The sequence below is a fragment of the Grus americana genome, chromosome 4, assembly GCF_028858705.1.
Source record: "Grus americana isolate bGruAme1 chromosome 4, bGruAme1.mat, whole genome shotgun sequence".
Taxonomy (NCBI): Eukaryota; Metazoa; Chordata; class Aves; order Gruiformes; family Gruidae; genus Grus; species Grus americana.
Window position 1 is genome coordinate 36,583,463 of NC_072855.1, and position 17,445 is coordinate 36,600,907.

General features: G+C 38.5%; 1 protein-coding gene across 23 annotated transcripts in view; it reads right to left on the minus strand.

Annotated features, from left to right (window-relative positions):
- Window positions 1–17,445, minus strand: part of TENM3 (teneurin transmembrane protein 3) — a 615,036-nt gene that overhangs the window by 8,005 nt on the left and 589,586 nt on the right. For all 23 annotated transcript variants that reach the window (XM_054824425.1, XM_054824434.1, XM_054824432.1 and 20 more), the window contains 4 exons: window positions 10,168–10,343; window positions 9,287–9,522; window positions 4,246–4,542; window positions 1,437–3,048 (listed from right to left, as the gene is read on the minus strand). In XM_054824425.1, the coding sequence (XP_054680400.1) occupies window positions 1,437–3,048; window positions 4,246–4,542; window positions 9,287–9,522; window positions 10,168–10,343 (2,321 nt within the window). The remainder of the gene's footprint in view (window positions 1–1,436; window positions 3,049–4,245; window positions 4,543–9,286; window positions 9,523–10,167; window positions 10,344–17,445) is intronic.

The following is a 17,445-nucleotide window of genomic DNA, read 5'->3' on the forward strand; positions in this document are numbered from 1 at the left end:
TTCCCAGGATGCTTTTCTGAGTGGTAGTCTCACAACTCGTAAGTGGGGCTGAGCCCCTCCTGTAGTCCAGCACTGGCTGTGTAAAATATTTCAGATTATTTACATCTATTCAAATATGAAAATTCAAATGTATCTCAGCAATGCATTTTTCAGAAACTTCTGGTGATGTGTGATCAGATTTTTTTGGTATGTAGAATAATGGCAGACACTGCACATCACTAACTGTAGACCCACAAAAAGCATATAGGTTCCCTAAGAACTCAGTTATACAATAAGTGGCACGTTAGCAGCTTTTTGTTGCCAAAAGAGAAATTCACACTCCTTTTTCTGTATCTTACTCCTTCCCTGCTCCTGGCTGTGTACTCATTACTTTGTGCTGCCCCTGGAGCTTATTGGACTTCTCTTTCTTAGCCAAATTACATTAGCAGCCTTGCAAAAACCTACCCTGGAAAATATTAACTGACTTCCAGTGAATATTTGCTGCCATGTTAATGAGCTAAATTTGTCACAGAAAGACCCCTCCTGCCCTTGCTACCTTATAGTCACACTCTCTCTTGTCTCTGGTCTTTTTTGGTCCATGAATATGCACTTTTACTGCTCAGTAGCCCAGAGCTATGAAGAAGCCTGACTCTAATCCACATAGAAGGAGATTTTCATGAATGGTCTTGAGGGGTTCTTACTTTTGTACTTGCTAGAGAAGTCTATTTTTTCCATTATAAGAGCACAGGGTAATGCGTAACAGCATTGGAAGGAGAACCTAGGGTTCCTCTTTCCTCTCCCAATGCACATCTCTCTAGCTGATCACAACAACCTTGTGTTGCAGTTCAGTCAGTGGGAGAGGAAGAGATGTATTCCACTGGTGCTCCAAACTGTGCTTTGGAAAACCCAGCCCCCCTGTGTACTGAGATGCTCTGAATTATCTTTTAGTCCAATACTAAAGCACCGTAAGGACTGTGTAGGGCACAAGGTTTAGGTTTAGTTACCTAAACCTGAAAACTAGTAATGGCCTGTGGATCTTAATCTCTTACGCAGGTACCTAAATCAATGTCTAAAGCTGGATGAGATATTTTCAAGATCTCCAATTTGCTATTTCACTGTTCCTGATATGTGTGTTTGCTGTAATTACTTGCATTGTTAAGTGCTTAATGCTTCCTCATAAATAACTTTTCCAAATAGGACATATTTAGGTACTTCGCCAAAATCATGAATTCCAGTCTAAATTGAATGTCTATAGGTCCAGCACCCTCAAGCTAAAATCACTTTGTTGATCTAGTTCTAAATGCCAAGTACTTTTCTGAACAATTATCTTCCCTGAGAGTTTCTTTACTAACCTTCTTCAGACAATATCCTAATCAAATTCCAGATTATGAGAATACAGAAGAGTAAACTTCTGAGCAAGAGGGAGACAGTCTTGCAATTAAGTAACCTTCTTTTACCTGTGATATAATCCTTCACGTTGTGTATTTTACTGGCTGGGTTGTTATTTCTAAACATGTACAAATTAAAAGGAGCAGGATCCTTCCCAATTCTTTTCCAGATTTCAATATCAGGTGTTGTCCATCGGCCTGCCAGTATGTCATAATCTCTTTCTCCGAAGTGTACTAGCTTGGTCAGTGGGTCGTATAAGCCTCCGTGGAATCCTATGACCAGCTGGAAGTCAAGGTTAGAGTCAAAATAGATCTCTCCATAAGCAGTGTATTGAATTTGTTTAAGCATGAGACCATTGCTACTGAAAACAGCCAGTGGTGTTCCTGTGTTGTCTGATGCAATGTAAAACTCATCTCCACTGCTAATTTCCATGGCAAAAAGGTGTCCTTGCAGATCATAGTAGAGAGATGTGATTTCAGAACTTGAGTGGTTATATACATGAGTTATCCTGGTTGGATAAGTAAGGTCTGCGTAAAAAAACTGGAGATGCTGTCCAAGGCTAGTTTTACTGGAAACTCGTCGTCCAAGTCCATCATAACGGTAAATCACTGTCCACCCGCTGCCTTTACTATAAACTCGAGTAAGAAGGCCCTTTGAACTGTATTCAAAAATTTCAGTACCCCTCTGACGCAGAAATCCATCTTCATCTAATCGGTACTGGACATCACCTAGTCGTGTTATTCTGTCTCTCAGGTCATAGCGAAGTGGCGTCAAACGGGCACTGCTACTGGGGTTGAGCAAGTGGAGGTTGCCATTCAGGTCATAGTTGTATCGCCACATTATTTTTTCATTCAGATAAACAGTCTGGAGCTGACCATCTACATCATATTCGTAAGCATATTTCGTGGTGTTGGCAAATGGCCCAATCTTAATTTCTCTTTTTGTCACTCGTCCCATGTTATCATACTGAATTGTAATCCAATACATTAATGACCGAAATATTTCATACTGAATTTCCTTGATGCGGCCGTGTGCATCAAAGTGTTTTGTGTAGGTCATTACAGCTGTTGAAATGATCTGGTTAATATCATAATATATAACTCCAAATTTTCCAAATTGTTCAACTTTGCCAGAGATATCATCAAACTGGTAGAGATCAATAGGCAATGGGGTTTCATTGATGACACCTTGCATGCTAGTCACTCGGAAGCTATTGTCATAGCTATAGTCAAATCGGGCATTTACCATTCCATCTTCGCTAAAGCGGAAAATCTGTCTGTCAATCAATGGGCCAATTTGCCTGTATCTAATGGTGCAGATAAAACCATCGCTTTGGAGGTTTACTGTTTTCAGGACTCCTGCTGTCTCATCGTAAGTAAAACTAACTCTTGTACTATCATATAAAATTTCTGAGAGCTTGGTCTGCCGTCTGTACTTGAATAATACTCTTCGGCTTGTCCCCAGGAAAGCAGTTTGAAGGAGCTGCCCTTCTTCATTGTAGTCCATTATAACAGAAGCATTACTTTCTGGGGGGTTGTATATATTCCGGTAATAGCCAATGGAGCGGATAGTCTGCATGGTATGACGAGCAACACTGGGCATGGTGACAGCAGAAAGCCGATCCAACAAATCATATTCGAAGATATACTGCCGTTGGCTATGAAGCAGAAGAACCATTGACTGAAAATTAAGAACAGATTTTTACCATGTGACAAATGGTGGAGTACGCTCCCCCCCAAACATACTGATAGTATTTCTTCACAAAAAATGTGACATTCCCACTTGAGAAAATTATCCCCTCTTTAATTGAGTTATCCTTGACCTTACATGTTGTTAACATCTCCCTGCCTAATTTACTTGGATGCTTAATTGTAAGGGGTTCTGTAATTAGTAGTTCCACATTCATAATTTGCTACTTGTTATGACTGTATCACTCTTTTATCAAGCACTCACAGCTAAACAGCAGATTGTCAATGGATTCAGATAAGTCATGTTTAATATGGGAAGAAGTAAAACTGTCTTAGAGCCATTAACTCATGAGGAGAACAACATATGGGAGATACAATTTCTTCCCTACAATTAGAGATGATTTTGAAGAATCTGAATAGCCTGAGATCCCTGAATACTGTGTTCTTGTTCTGTAAGCTTTTAAGACACAGGCAAAACAATTGTTTGATTATTTATATCAAAAGGAGCTACTCTGAATTATTCTGACATTTTTCTGATGCATGGCTATTATATATCATAGGTCTTGATTAAATTATGTCTGCAACATAGTATTTGCTGAGCAGCAGCTTCAATAGAAATATATTTAAACCCCAGAAAGAAATGCATTCTCTTTTTGCATAGCAGGCATGAGATCTCACAAGGGGGATTTTCAGATATTTCTAGAGGGAGAGCTATCATTCAGCAATTGTTGTATATAATGAAGATTCCTGATCTTTTGCCTATCATTTATTTTCATGCTACAAAATACAGCAAGTACAACTTGACAGCTGTAACTAGTTAGAAATGAGCTTTTCTTGGTTGTGGAAAAAAACCAACAGTGAAGAATTTACAAACAAATTATTTTCAACTGAATTACACTGCAGAGATCTAGTCCCTGTACCTTATTTTAAGTGTTAAGATAAAAGGTAAATACAGATGCTTCTTGTTAGTCAGTGGCCTAAATAATTTAAAAAGACATAAATTTCTAGCAATTAGCTACAGTGTGATTACATATCTATTGTTTAAAACATTGCCCTAGGAATCACACGTTGATACTGAGAATAATTGAAATGTGCTCCTAGTGCCTGGTTTTGCTTTGTATGCAGCAGTCAGATGCTGCAGAATTTCAGCACATTCCAAGCATTTTTTTAAAACCTGAGTGTTCTTTACCTTTTCCAAGTATGTGTAACTCCAGGTTTTCCCATCAGCAAACACTCTAGACACTATCCTTCCCTGTGCATCATACTCTATTTTTTCACTTGTCGTCCCTCGCTGTATGCTGCCTATTTGACCTGTGGATGAATAGGTAACATTGACAGCCATCAGCTTGCTGCTCGGTAGCCACAGGGTGGGGTGCCCTGACGTGTCATAGGCAATCCTCAGCAGAAATTTACGGTGGTCATCGTAGATCTTTTCTGTCTTTGTGGTTCGATCAAAGTCAACTGAAAGGAGGTTTCTGCCATTAACCTTTTCAAAGCAAACAAAATGACACAATCAGTCATGCTGCTCAAACCCTAGCCACTTATTATTTCCACAAAACTAGCTATTCTTTAAATACCATTTACAGCGATTGATCTGGTGTATGCATAAATTATTTTAGCAACTTCTTGATATAAACATAAGGCACTACATTAGCATCTACTTTAGGAGGTTTCATTATATGAAGAGATGGCCCAGAATTTGTTGCAATGTGTTTTATTGATGCTTAGTCAACTGTTAAGAAAATACTGAAAGATGTGCACCAAAAACTTCTGTAATAAATGGGGCCATTTCAGTAAACAAACTACTTCCTTTGCAGTCAGTCCAAAATATATCTGCAAGTTATTGTCAAAACATACTCCCAGCAGCCGTTTCTCTGGTTCATAACGATCACGCTAAGAAAGAACTGAATCCTAATCCTCCACAGAAAGTATTTCTCAAAATGGTAAATACAAAATTAAGATCTTCAAAAGCAGGTTAAATCTTCAAATTTTGTAGATTAAACATTTTGTAGAACACAGGCTATCCCCTTCTGGATCAAATGGAAGTTTAATTCAGTATACCATCCGCAGCTGCAATATGTTTATAAGGTTGAAATTCTTAATAGAGGATTATGGCTTTTGCCCAGTTAACTGACCACTTAAAGCCATATATGACTGGAAGACTACTGAACCACTGGAAAACAGTTATAAATGCTTTGAAGTTTAGAACTGCTTTAATTTTAAAGCCTTAGCCAAGATACATTTATGTGGAAAATGTTATTATTTATATATGTAAACTATAGTGGTAGATAGTGATTTCTATGTAATACTTTTACATTGAAGTCCCCCCGCTTTAGTGTTGCAAATATCCTTTCAGTTTCACTGAATCAGCTCTCATTTTTGTATTTATGAAGGGAAAATATCTGGTTTTCTTTTCCCACATTGGTATCTCTGCAATTCTCCGTTTCCCCTCTGCACTGAACTGTTTTTTAATGTTCTCCAAAAAGGCCTCTAGGATTTCTTTGTTCATCTGTAAACCATTTCTATATCTGCTGTGGCCTTTTAAAGTTAGTTATTCCAGGTGAGGGTGAAAATAACTAAGATTTTTCAGCACTGTATTTTGCTAACATATGGGAAGCAGGGGACAAATGGACATATAGCTATGTGTATTAAGATTAAAGTTCATTTTCAAGTACTTGATACATACATTACAAAAAGAGGTGAAGAAAGATGGCTGAATGATATTCAGACAAGAACAAGAAAATAGATATTCTGACCAAAGAAATGTCTGGAGGATCTTTGCCTTTTTCAGAGCTGCATGTTCAAAAATCCATATATCATGGGCGTTGGTACTTATACCTTAAGGCTGATAAGCGTCTAAAAGATCAATATAAATTAGATCCTTTATTATTGGCATAAAAAGTATTAAAGTGCTGGTGATGGGCCATAGGCAAATATGAAAAAAAAATAAATCTTACAAATGCTCAGTTTTCAGTCGGTTTGCCTATCTATCTACATTACCTTTCTCTTTTTCAATATGAAATCACTGGCATGAGAACAATCTGCACTATCAATTTCAGAACAAAAATAATTTTTCATGTAAATCTTCTAAACAAGGAACACAAAGTCTAGCAGATGCAGAATAGCTACTTTATATATTTAATGAGCCATCAAATGTTATTTAAATATACTTTGAAAAATTAATGCTACAAGACTGATTCTAGAAGTAGGTTAAACTTAACTATGAAGCATTCTTGTTCACTTCCTTCTTGTCATTTTTTTGGACTTTTTCATTTTCAGGTAGTTTTTGTTTAAATTTTACAACATTTAATAGTCAATCATTTGCGTAAATTCACTCTTAAATCTTGTTTATCTCTGGCTTTTATTTCCCAGCTTCTCCCACATATGCCTGCACTCATCTCTGCATCTCCCTGCCTGTTTTGCTTCTCTGATTTTTTTCCCCTCCCTTTCTCTCCATCTTCCCTTCCTTATTTTACATGTAATTATGATTTTTATTAATTTTCTTGTCTACCTCTCGGGCTTAAGACACTGAAGTGAGAATGGGCACTTCTGATTTCTGAATTGGCAAAGAGGAAAGAGTGGTTTTATGGTTAAGGCAGATGTCCAAGCAATCGCGGTTAATTTCTTGGCTAAGCACATCCTTCCGGTGTAAATTGCAGCAAAGTATTTAATCTGGCTGTCTCACTGCCTTATCTGCTAAATGGGATAATAACATCCCTTGCCTTCTCACTTTCCATCTGTCTGGTCTGTGTAAGGGCAGGAGAGAGGTGAAAGAAAGGAAATGCCTCTTTCTCCAGCCAGATTCATGCTGCCAGATTCTGCTGACAGAACTCTTGCTTTCAGAGACATGAGTTTTTGGTGAAATTTTGGCTGTGCTTGTGTATTGTCGTAATATAGATAGCAATTATAATAACAAGTTTTGGTGATATGGCTTCTTTTATTGGACACTATAGGCTGGAATAACATGTCAGCTAAAGTACTGCCTTCAATGGAAGCGTTTCTTAACAACAGCTCTGCTACCAAAATACTTTTACAGCAAAACTTGAATGTTTTTATTGTGCTTAAGTCAGTCACACTCCAAATACCTCTTTCATGATGACAAAAACATCTGGTGGGCTGACCCTGGATGGAGACCAGGTGCCCACCAGGTGGCCCCAAAGCCGCTCTTGTCACCCCCGTCCTCAGCTGGACAGGGGGCAGAAAATATAATGAAAGGCTCATGGGTCAAGATAAGGACAGGGAGAGATCATTCACCAATTAACCATCACGGGCAAAAGAGACTTGGGAAAATTAATATAATTTATTACCAATCAAATCAGAGTAGGGTAATGAGATCTAAACCCAGTACAGGGTTTAGATCTGTACCCAAACGTACAGGTCCAGGGACAAAACTGGCTTACTGAACAAACACAAAACAAGTCTGAACAAAAGCAAGATTGACAGAGGATTGTTTAGTTAAGGGATGGTGACATAATTCCTAATTAATTTCTTTATAAAGGCTTCTAGTAGTGGGTGGAACTAATACAAGATAGAAAACCAAGAGAGTATTTGAGAGTGTACTTTGTAATGTTAGATACTGCATATATATATAATGCAGTGAAAGTGTCATATATATGAGTACATTTACTGGCAATACATTTTGTCACTGTTTTTTGTCTACATTTGTCTTCTTTGCAGCAAAATGTTAGTGACATATCTGTAGATGGAAATGATGAGCTCCCTAAGTTATTCCTGTTCTTCTTTCTGTTGTTTTCTTTCCTACTTTCCTACATCCCCCCACCCACCCCCAAGCGACATTTCTGCAATATCTTCCCATGTAAATCAACTTCAAAAAAATCTTCCTGTTTTTTTTCTTTGCTGACAAGTTTCTTTACTTTTTTTGGGGGGATTTTTCTCTTATTAGCCCATATTCTTCACCTGTCTTCTCTCATTTGTATGTACACTTTTAATTACTATTTTATCCTAATCTATAATCTCTCACTTTCCTCTCCATCTTGTTAAATCTTTCTCTCTGTGCTGTTCCTTTTTTCCTGTTAACTCTTCCATGTTAAAGTTGCCCATGACATTTCTTTTACCTCCTCTGCGCTTGTATGCCAAAATTTTGCTTCACTTTTGAGAACTGGACTCATGGTGATTTGTTTCATTGCCAAAACCAAATGCTGTTGGTACGGTTATTTTATTTTCTCTTGGGCTTCTTTCACAAATGAATTGGCAGGTGTTTTACGCCACCATGCTATGTAATGACATGCCTATGAACCAGAACCACAAGGATAAGCTCCAGAAGCACGGCTTCCTTTTCCTCTTCCTTATCCATATGAGACAGTTATCATAGCTAGGTACAAGTGTGTTGTTCTTAAGCAGCAGCTACTGCGCACAATCATTCTTCCTTCTTGGAAAAAATCCATTCTTCTTGCCAAGCAAGTGGTAGAGAGGAATATAAGGTGCATGACAGCATTCCCTCCCTTCTCATCCCAAAGGAAGATATAAAATATTTTAAGATTTAAAATGGCATGTTACCTCTTAGAAGTCAAGTGGTCTGAAATTACTTACCTTCATTTGATATACTGCCTAGGCCTTATTTTAAAAAACTGAGTTCAGTTCTAATAGTCAGACCTCCGATGTGGTCCTGACATGGTCTCCTGGCAACCCAATTTTAAATGCTTAATCTATGTTGTCTTTACCAAATGGCTGTCATAAATCTCAGTTTGCTTCCTACTTATATTTCACTCACTATATAGGAAGAAGAAATGCCAACAAAATGGTAAAGACATATGTTAGAGGAATATGCCATACACACGCACACACAGTTAAACTGTTTCTACCAGAAATAAGTATTAGTACAATTTTTATTTAAAATATAAAAGAAAAAAATTCCTAAGACTGTGCTAACTTATGGTAAAATAATTTAAAACAATATTCAAAATCAGGCGTGTGAATTCAGTACCAGAAACAAAAACAGTGAAGGAAAGCAGAAAATTATTCTTTTATCCTGATTAATTCCAATGCATTCTAGGGTAAAAACAACAGTTTAAAGTCCATAGAAAAGAGCAATTAACAAGGAAAAACAGCCAATAAATAAAGTAATAAAAGCAAGTACTTCCAGCTCTATAGTAAGCTTGTCTACAGTAAATATTCTGTGGTTGTTGGATGGCAATACCTACAGGAATGTATTTACATTTCCTCTTACTTAATGAGAATGTAGTAGATACCACGCAGGCCTGTGTGCTTACCCGAAGCTTTCGGCCAAACACGTTGACTTTTCCCTGGGCTTGCTCTTTCCGGAATCGCCACTCCACCAGGTTCTGCCCATTCTCTCCTGGAAGGGTCATGTTTCTCTTTGCCACCGTTGGGTTGGCAGTGCCAGCCAACACGTGCGGCTCTGTCTGATAGTGTGAGTCCAGGCCGCTGGCATACAGGATTCTCAGCGAGCCATCGTAACCAATCTGGTAGCTATTTCTTAACTGATCTGAAAAGGCAAAAGAGAGAAGCACAGGTTACCTAGGTGGGTTAAGAGTCTGCGTTTGTCCTGCATGCTTTATGCAATATGTGCATGTAACATCTTGACTTCACATACCTGACCCAATGGTAATAAGCACTCATGGTGAGATTGGTAAAAATATCTGTATCACGTGAGAGCACAAGAAAGAAAATCCCACCCTTAGAGTACATTCTTTGGACTGGCACAAAACACATTTTCTGCTGTTTCATTAGGCATTTTTGGCCTAACCCTAAGCATACTGTGACTACTGACTTTTGCAAGGATGTGGTTTCTGGGATGTCATACGCCACTTTAAAGCTAAAATCTCACTTCACACTATTTCTGCCCCTATTTCCCTTTCAACCCATTTGTCTCTCCTTTCAAAGATTCCTTGTTAATGTAAAGCAGATATTCTGACTACTTTCCATAGCTGTTTACAAAAGCTATTTGGTTAGAAAACATATTTAATTCTACCTTCGTTGCAAGTCCTTTTTTCCCTGAACAGTTCTTTCTATATATGTATAAAAACATGTGTATCGCCCCTTCCTCCAAACACTATGCCTCTGAAGTTTCCCTCTAATACATCTGACTGGAGCTGCTCATACCGTAAGAAAACAGTTTTCAGGTCAGTACCTTGAACCATGGTATAGAAAGAATCGATTGATGATAAGTTAGAAGTGATGCTGACATCTTCTTCTCTGCTGGATGACTCAATGTCCACTGTAATGGCCCTTTCCATTTCCCCATGAAGGTTAGTGACAGCTCCGGTTGGGAATGTAACATTTGTTAGACGGCCCTCGCTATCGTAGCTAAAAAAAAAAAAGAAAAAAAAAAAGAGTCCAGAAATGATACATAGCAGGAACTAATTGTTTTCATTTACAAGTAGAATGAACAAAAATACCAGCTACTCATATTGTTAAGGCACATTTGCTTTTTTGTGCATGGGATAGGCACAGCAAAGACTTCAAACGTGCTTTGAAGTAGTCAAAAGACTGCTTAACATACAGGAGCCTCAATGGTGATAGCAAGAGCAAACAGATGGATCTTCAGCTCTGCATATTATTCTTTGAAGTGTGACCAGATCCTGCTGCACATCTAATTCACCATTTCAAAGGGAGCATATTTATTGGTGCTAAATTCCATAGCATTCTGTACTCACTCCCTATTATTGGACCAGATTTTGCTGTTATTGTAGGAATCCTCAAAATTTTTCATAAAAAGGGTATCTTGGTAAGAGTGTCTCTTGGGCCTTTCCTATTCAATGATTATGCAGACCACCTGCACTCCTGTTCCTGAGTGCTTAACATCCCTTGTATTATTAAGAGAAAGAGTGTGGGGTAATATTTAATCTGCTTAAGCTGCTTGTAGCTGGAAATCAGAACAGCTAGCATATATAACTTGTTAACTGCCTGTGGATCATAGTTTGAGAGCTGTGGCATAAGCCATGCAGGAGATGCTTTTTTTTTCTGGCTCTGCTGACATTTCTTTGACCCAACAGATGTATATCCATTTAATATGAATAGGTAGATACAATTTCTGTAATTGAAGTGGACCTATGACGTCTAAACCATGTCTTTTCCTATGCTGTGTTAGGTATACTCCATTGGTATAAGACCTGAGACCATGCTCACATCCAAACATGCACTGTGGTCACACTATAGAGAGGTAAAGCACTATGTGAGCTTCAGGTCATAAAGCTGCCTTTAAGATTAGCCCTTCCAGTACTACGGCCTGGATTTGTCAGCCTAGGTGTTCAGCTGAGGCTCCTCATTTAGAAGTACAGCCTCCTCATATCTGCAGTGGAGAGAAACAAGTATCCAAAGGGTGATTCAGCCCACATATGACCTGCTTGCTCTCAGGAGTTTTCCATCCCTCTTCTGTGACCATGTAGTGGGAAGCTGAAGGAAGCTTTAGTCTCTTAAAGTAACTAGAACATGACCCTGCAGGTTCTCACAGTGCCCTAGACATTTCATGCTTACAATTATCATCAAAATTGCTCCTTCTGGGAAAGAAATGCAAAACCAAACCAAAACCAAACCAAAAAAAGCCCCAAGCATATCACTGAGGCTATAGAAACTCTTTTTCTTAAATTGAGAGAATTAATTCCAAACAGTTTTAACCCACAACATACTAACTTTCTCTGAACAGCATGAGTACTGCACAGCATTGCTGTAACCGAAAGGATTAGGTTAAGAAATGTTTTTTTCCAGTTTGCTTACTCTGTAGATTTGACAGCTTTTTGCATACAGTCACTTCCATCCTTTTAACACAGTTGATTTCCTTTGTTTATATGAGACTTTCACTTAGCAACAGGAAAAAGAAAAGAATGTTTAAAAATCAGAAAACATACTGCAAGCTAGGGAAATCAAGTGGGGAAAACTTCCTTTTCCAACTTAAGTACATTTCAACATAATGGGGTTTCTTCCACAGTGTTTCTAGCACTAATTTTGGCTCTTTTTCACACACCGGACTTGGCAAGCTGAGGTACTGCATTTATGCGGAGACTGAAACAAACATACCAATGTTCGTTGTGCATGACTGTGACTGCTAGCCTATTCATGACCTTCAGTCTCATTCCTCAGTTCCATAAACTTATTTTCTTTTCATGCACAACTTCCCTTGTCAACTCCAAGGGGATGTATATTGTCCAATTAGTGTTCTTTTCTATTTTCCACTTTATGTTTGAAAGTGGTATCAAATTATTTTGTTGGGAATTACTTGCATTGTTTGATTCCAGTAGCCACGTACTGGTCTTTATTTCAAACAATGCTTACTAAAGCCGTAGGAGGTAAGATTTCCCCATAAGAAGAATTCTTCACCCTTTGAATCACAATATTTGTGAGAAATTAATTACGTATTTCTGAGTATACCACTTGAGTTGGAAAATGCTACACATCAGTAGCATTCAGTGCAGTGTGTGGCTCCACTACAGTATGCAGTGCTGAACATCGCTATTCTTGTTTTAGGCATTCTTGCTTCTGCGTTATTATTTTTTGACTCCGTGGCTATAGTTCCTGAACCCATCTCTTCTTTCACAAATACATGAAAGCACATCATGAGCCTGAGATAAGCAGCTAATATTATTACAGTGGGGGAGAGTTCAAAGAGCAGCAAAAAATCATGCTACAGATTCACGTTCTTAAAAACATGACTTTAAAGCAGAAAGAATCTTAAAAGCCATGATTGCTTGGTTCAGGCGTCCTAGTGCAAGAAGAAAACGTGACTGAGATGTGAAAGGTAAGAATAGGATTTCTCATACTTTTCTAGCCAGGAACAAAAAGAAAAAAAGGGAAATAGGTCTTTCTACAATTTACTACATATTCCATTTTATGATGGATTGTAATGTGTGTCCTTCATTTTGTTCACAGCACATCGAATACTAAACTTACTTTTACACTTTATATCTTTTTGTCCACAATGAAAGCCTTATCAATGCTCAGCATAGCAACATCACTCATACCTTTGGGCATTCCTCTGCCGTTTTTCTTATTACATCCAAATATCCTTGCATTCTGCTGCTAAGGTGAATTTATTCATCCAAGATTGTCAGTTTTAGACTGAGAGATTTCTTTTATCTGCCTACTGTTCTAATATTGAAATTGCCCTAAAAGGAGTGAGATCTGAAGTCTAGAGGGTGAGTGCCTGTATTTTGTGTTTCACAGCCTCTTTGATCTTTTCATCCAAACACAAACTCAGGCACACATCTTACCACGGAGCCCTCTGATCTTTCTCCTATGCCGGGCTCCACAGCAAAGCCAGTCAACCAACCTCTTCAATTCCTCAAGAGCAAGTTGCACATAAACTTTTCAAGAATCTAAAATGGAAACTTGCTCACTGAGCATGACCTCATGTGCATTAATCCCATCGACTCATTTCCATTCGCATTAACGTAACGATCTTCATATTTGGTCAGTACATACAAGAAGACAGCAGCAGGGGCAGCTGCCACCACCGTTAGCTGAAGTTCCCTTAGATCAAATTATTTTTCTTCTTTAGGATGATCTGCCACTGCCAGATAGTTTTCCCCTTCTGCAGTGAGAACTTCTCAGAGATAATGATTATCAGCTTCCCAGATTCTTGACCTTTTGCTCTTCACCTGCTGGAAGTCTCTCTTCCATTGTTCATCTCCTTTAGTTTTAATTACATTCCTTCCCAGACCGTTTTCTGTTCTAGTCTATGTAGGACAGTTCACTTTGCAGTGATAACTTCCTGGTAAGCCTCGTCACAGATGGAAATGCCCTACTTTATTATTTCTCATGTGCATTGTATCTTAGTTTGGAGCACATTTAGCTCAACCCCAACTTGCAGAGCATTATTGATGTTTTATATCAGAAGTTCAACATAAAATAGGGAGCTGTAGAAATGAAGTGTATAGTAAAGGTTGCTGCTAAAGCCAATTGCTAAGTTATGACTGAATGTTTTTCCACAGACCTCTGCAGCACACTCCTGTAACAAAATAAATTCTGTAATTTTTTTTTTTTTGCTATTATAAACATGTCAGGTTGAAGAGCAAGACATACAGTGCAAATGTCTATTATGTATTTCTTTAAAGACTGCTTACAGATTATACTATTAGTTGGGATACTGTAATAGACAAATGAGGCATGAGTGCGTTTCATAATATAGACATGTATAATTTTGTCAGTAAAATGAAAAGTACTGTTACATTCTCACTCAACACACATGAGGCATTTCCTTTATGCATCTCGAATTATCGAGAGTGGCTAAAAAATTTATTACCCTACTTGTTTCAAACTATTTGTCAGAAGCCTTATATATCAAGGTGCTGCTGCTTGGCAGGTGAGAACAGAAGGTTCAAAGTTGACTTTCAGAAGTGCAGCATGCTGTTGGTTTAGGTGTACTCACCATGTTGACACATACTGACAAATCCATCCTAACCTGGCAATGAAATGTCTCCTTCAGCTTGTTGAGGCCGTTAAGTTCACATTTACATAGCGGACCGTCGTCTTTAACATTAAAGAGTGTCGCGTTACGCAAGTATGTTCTTTCACTTGCATCCAGCCTCCTGTAGCATACCGTAAGTTTAGTCTCTCCCAAATAGTGAATTCACAGTTGGACTACTACAGTACAGAGAAGCCACCTTGATAGATTATCACTGCATTGCTAACCCAGTAACAAAACAGTTATCTTGCTGATCAAAAGGAAACAAATCCATAGTTTACATACCATCACTTTTATTATCATTCCATCACCTGTATGGAGCCCTCCTGTCCTCCACTGGTTTAAAAGGGCATGACATCTTACTAGGAGCTCAAGTTCTGACCATCTTTAACCATTATGCGGGTTGTTGAAAGAGAGGAAAAGACTCTGAACTTCAACACAATGAAATCTGTTCTTTCTTTTCCCTTTATTTCTGAGTGGCTTTACTCACTTTGATATGCATTTCTGCTTTTTATTTGTTTGAAGAGTGACTGAATGAGCCTGCTAAGACTGAAAAAAGTGAAAATAATCTACAGATGCATGGATAGACATGATTTCTCCTTTTTTTTTGGCATTTCTTCTTTAGTCTCATTGAAATACACACTTCAGTGGATCCATAACTACTCATTTACAACTTACCTTTTTAAAAATAATGTTAATTGAAATACCATATGCACATATTCCTTTATTTCCACACAGTGTATTTGACATCTTAAAAGGTTTAGCATCTTGCTTGTGAATTCACAGTACAGATATATCAGGAGACCCAAAATATTAAACTATAACTTCCTTTTGAGATATAACAGATTTTATTTTTTTTCAAATGGAACTGTAAACAATAAGATAGCTGTATGTCTTGCTAATATTGTTTTGTTTCGCTTAACAAAAAGGAAGCAAACATGTTATAAATGACAATTTGATGTATGTTAGTAGGCTTCTAAATTATGACAAGTGGATTGATTTTTTTTTAACTTGACTACTGTCTAAGAAGGGTAGCTTTTTTTTTTTTGTTCTTATCTGGAATATTGTTAAGCATGAGAAGAAATATTAGTATTATTTCCATTCTTACAGAATATTAAACATATGGGGAAAAAAAAAAGCTTCCTTCCCTTCTTTTCCCTTTCGTTCCTGTTCTACTCCTTTTCCTTTTCCCTCTCCCTCTCCTTTTCCCTTTTCCTTTCCCTTTCTGCTGTGCCTAGCTCAGAGAAAATAGTGGATGAATAGGAATTACAGAAAATAGGTCCAGAAATTATTCTAGAAAGGACCTAAAGTAAACTGCTGCCCAAAGCCCCTTTCTGGACAGGAATTAATCTATCTACTTGGTTTTTTAATGGAATTTGGGCAGAAAATGCAAACTCACAAGAACACAGAGGGTGGAAGGGCATTAAGAATATCAGTATCAGCTAAATTTTCTGTCCTGCTCAACCAAGTGTCAGACAATTCAAGCTTAAATTCGAGCAGCTGGCCTGCTTTTCCTGTTCCTTTATCTGATGGCTGCCTTCCATGGGGAAAGGGTCTTTATCCCATTTTCATCTGGGAAAATCTTATGCAACTGTTTGCACAACTGGTTAAATAATTCATGTAATGGTCTTTTATCTTAGCAACGTGGTCAGGATGAATTTTTCAGCCCAGGTTTAATGAAGAAATTTCCTCAGCTTGAAAGTGATTGACAATTTCTCTTTTCACCTTCTCCTGTTATAACTGCAGCTTTTGAGGCTTTTTTGGTGTGTGTCTATTTTGTCGTAACGTTAAAAGGATAGTTTTCAGTCTTTTTTTGTAAACTGGCATTCAGCACACTAGACAAGTGAACAATTCACCTAAATAGGCCATTCTTGACAGCCATAACTCACCTGCAAAACAACAGGCACACTCTAAATGAAAATCAGAGCAGAAAATGTGTCTCTTGGAAAGGGAGCTCAAAGAAATGAATCAACGCCTTTCCTCGCGATAGCTTGCTCACTTCCGTATGGAGAAGTTTTTGATGCTCATTTTCCACCTCATTGCACAACCAGGCAAACAAGCAGTTCAGTGCTTGAGCTGCAGTAAGACTGACCACCTTCACAGCCTAATCCAAAATGACTTCCAGAGACAGGTTTTTAGGGGGAGCAGTGCTTTGCAGTGAAAGAAGCAATACATGACTTTATCATGCTGCACCACTTCTTTACTTTTTTGCCAGATGACTGCCAAACTTTTCACTCATTGCTGTACAGTGTGGCAATCCTCCCACACTGTGCTGTTTGCTGCAATAAGCACCTGCCATGTATATTCTCATAAGGATTCACACAATCAAGAATGCTTTCCTAACTCACATTTCAGACATCCACCTTACATGCACAAGAACCTGCACAAAGAAACTGCATTAATGATGATGGTGCTTTCTGAAGAGCAGGAAGAGCAACTCCGGTATATGCGCAAGCGGGAAGGGATGCACCGGGAGCAGAGAGATGGAGGCGCTGTGGCTTAAATAAGAGGTGTTATCTGGGGATGGAGCAGCTTCCCATGGTGGGGGTGCACCTCAGAGCATGTACCATTTTGAACTCACTGAAGCCAATTCAAGACCAATTGAATGGTCTTTTCCTTATGAAGATGAGCCTAAATTACAGTAGCCAGGCTTTTATCTACAAGACCTCAACACTCATCCCCTGCTTTTCAACTTCCCTCTAATGGGAATTCACTGCCCTCAAGCCCCATGGGGTCCACAGGGGCTGGATTCTGGTTTTTGCCAGGGCGTGCAGAGTGAGCTCCTGCCCTGCAGCAGCTTCCTGCGCATGGTGCCTTTAATCTCAGGGCTGCCTGAGGCTGCTGGTTTGTTTCTGTGTCACTCCATCCCCCCTCTTAGCTCATCTATTACTGTACAAATAAACTGTGTGCCTTGTCGATATAAATACCAGAGTATGGTCTTTCAAATAAGAGAAATGTTGGTGTATATAGACTTTGTATGACAGATTGTCCCTTGCTGTACGGTCTGCT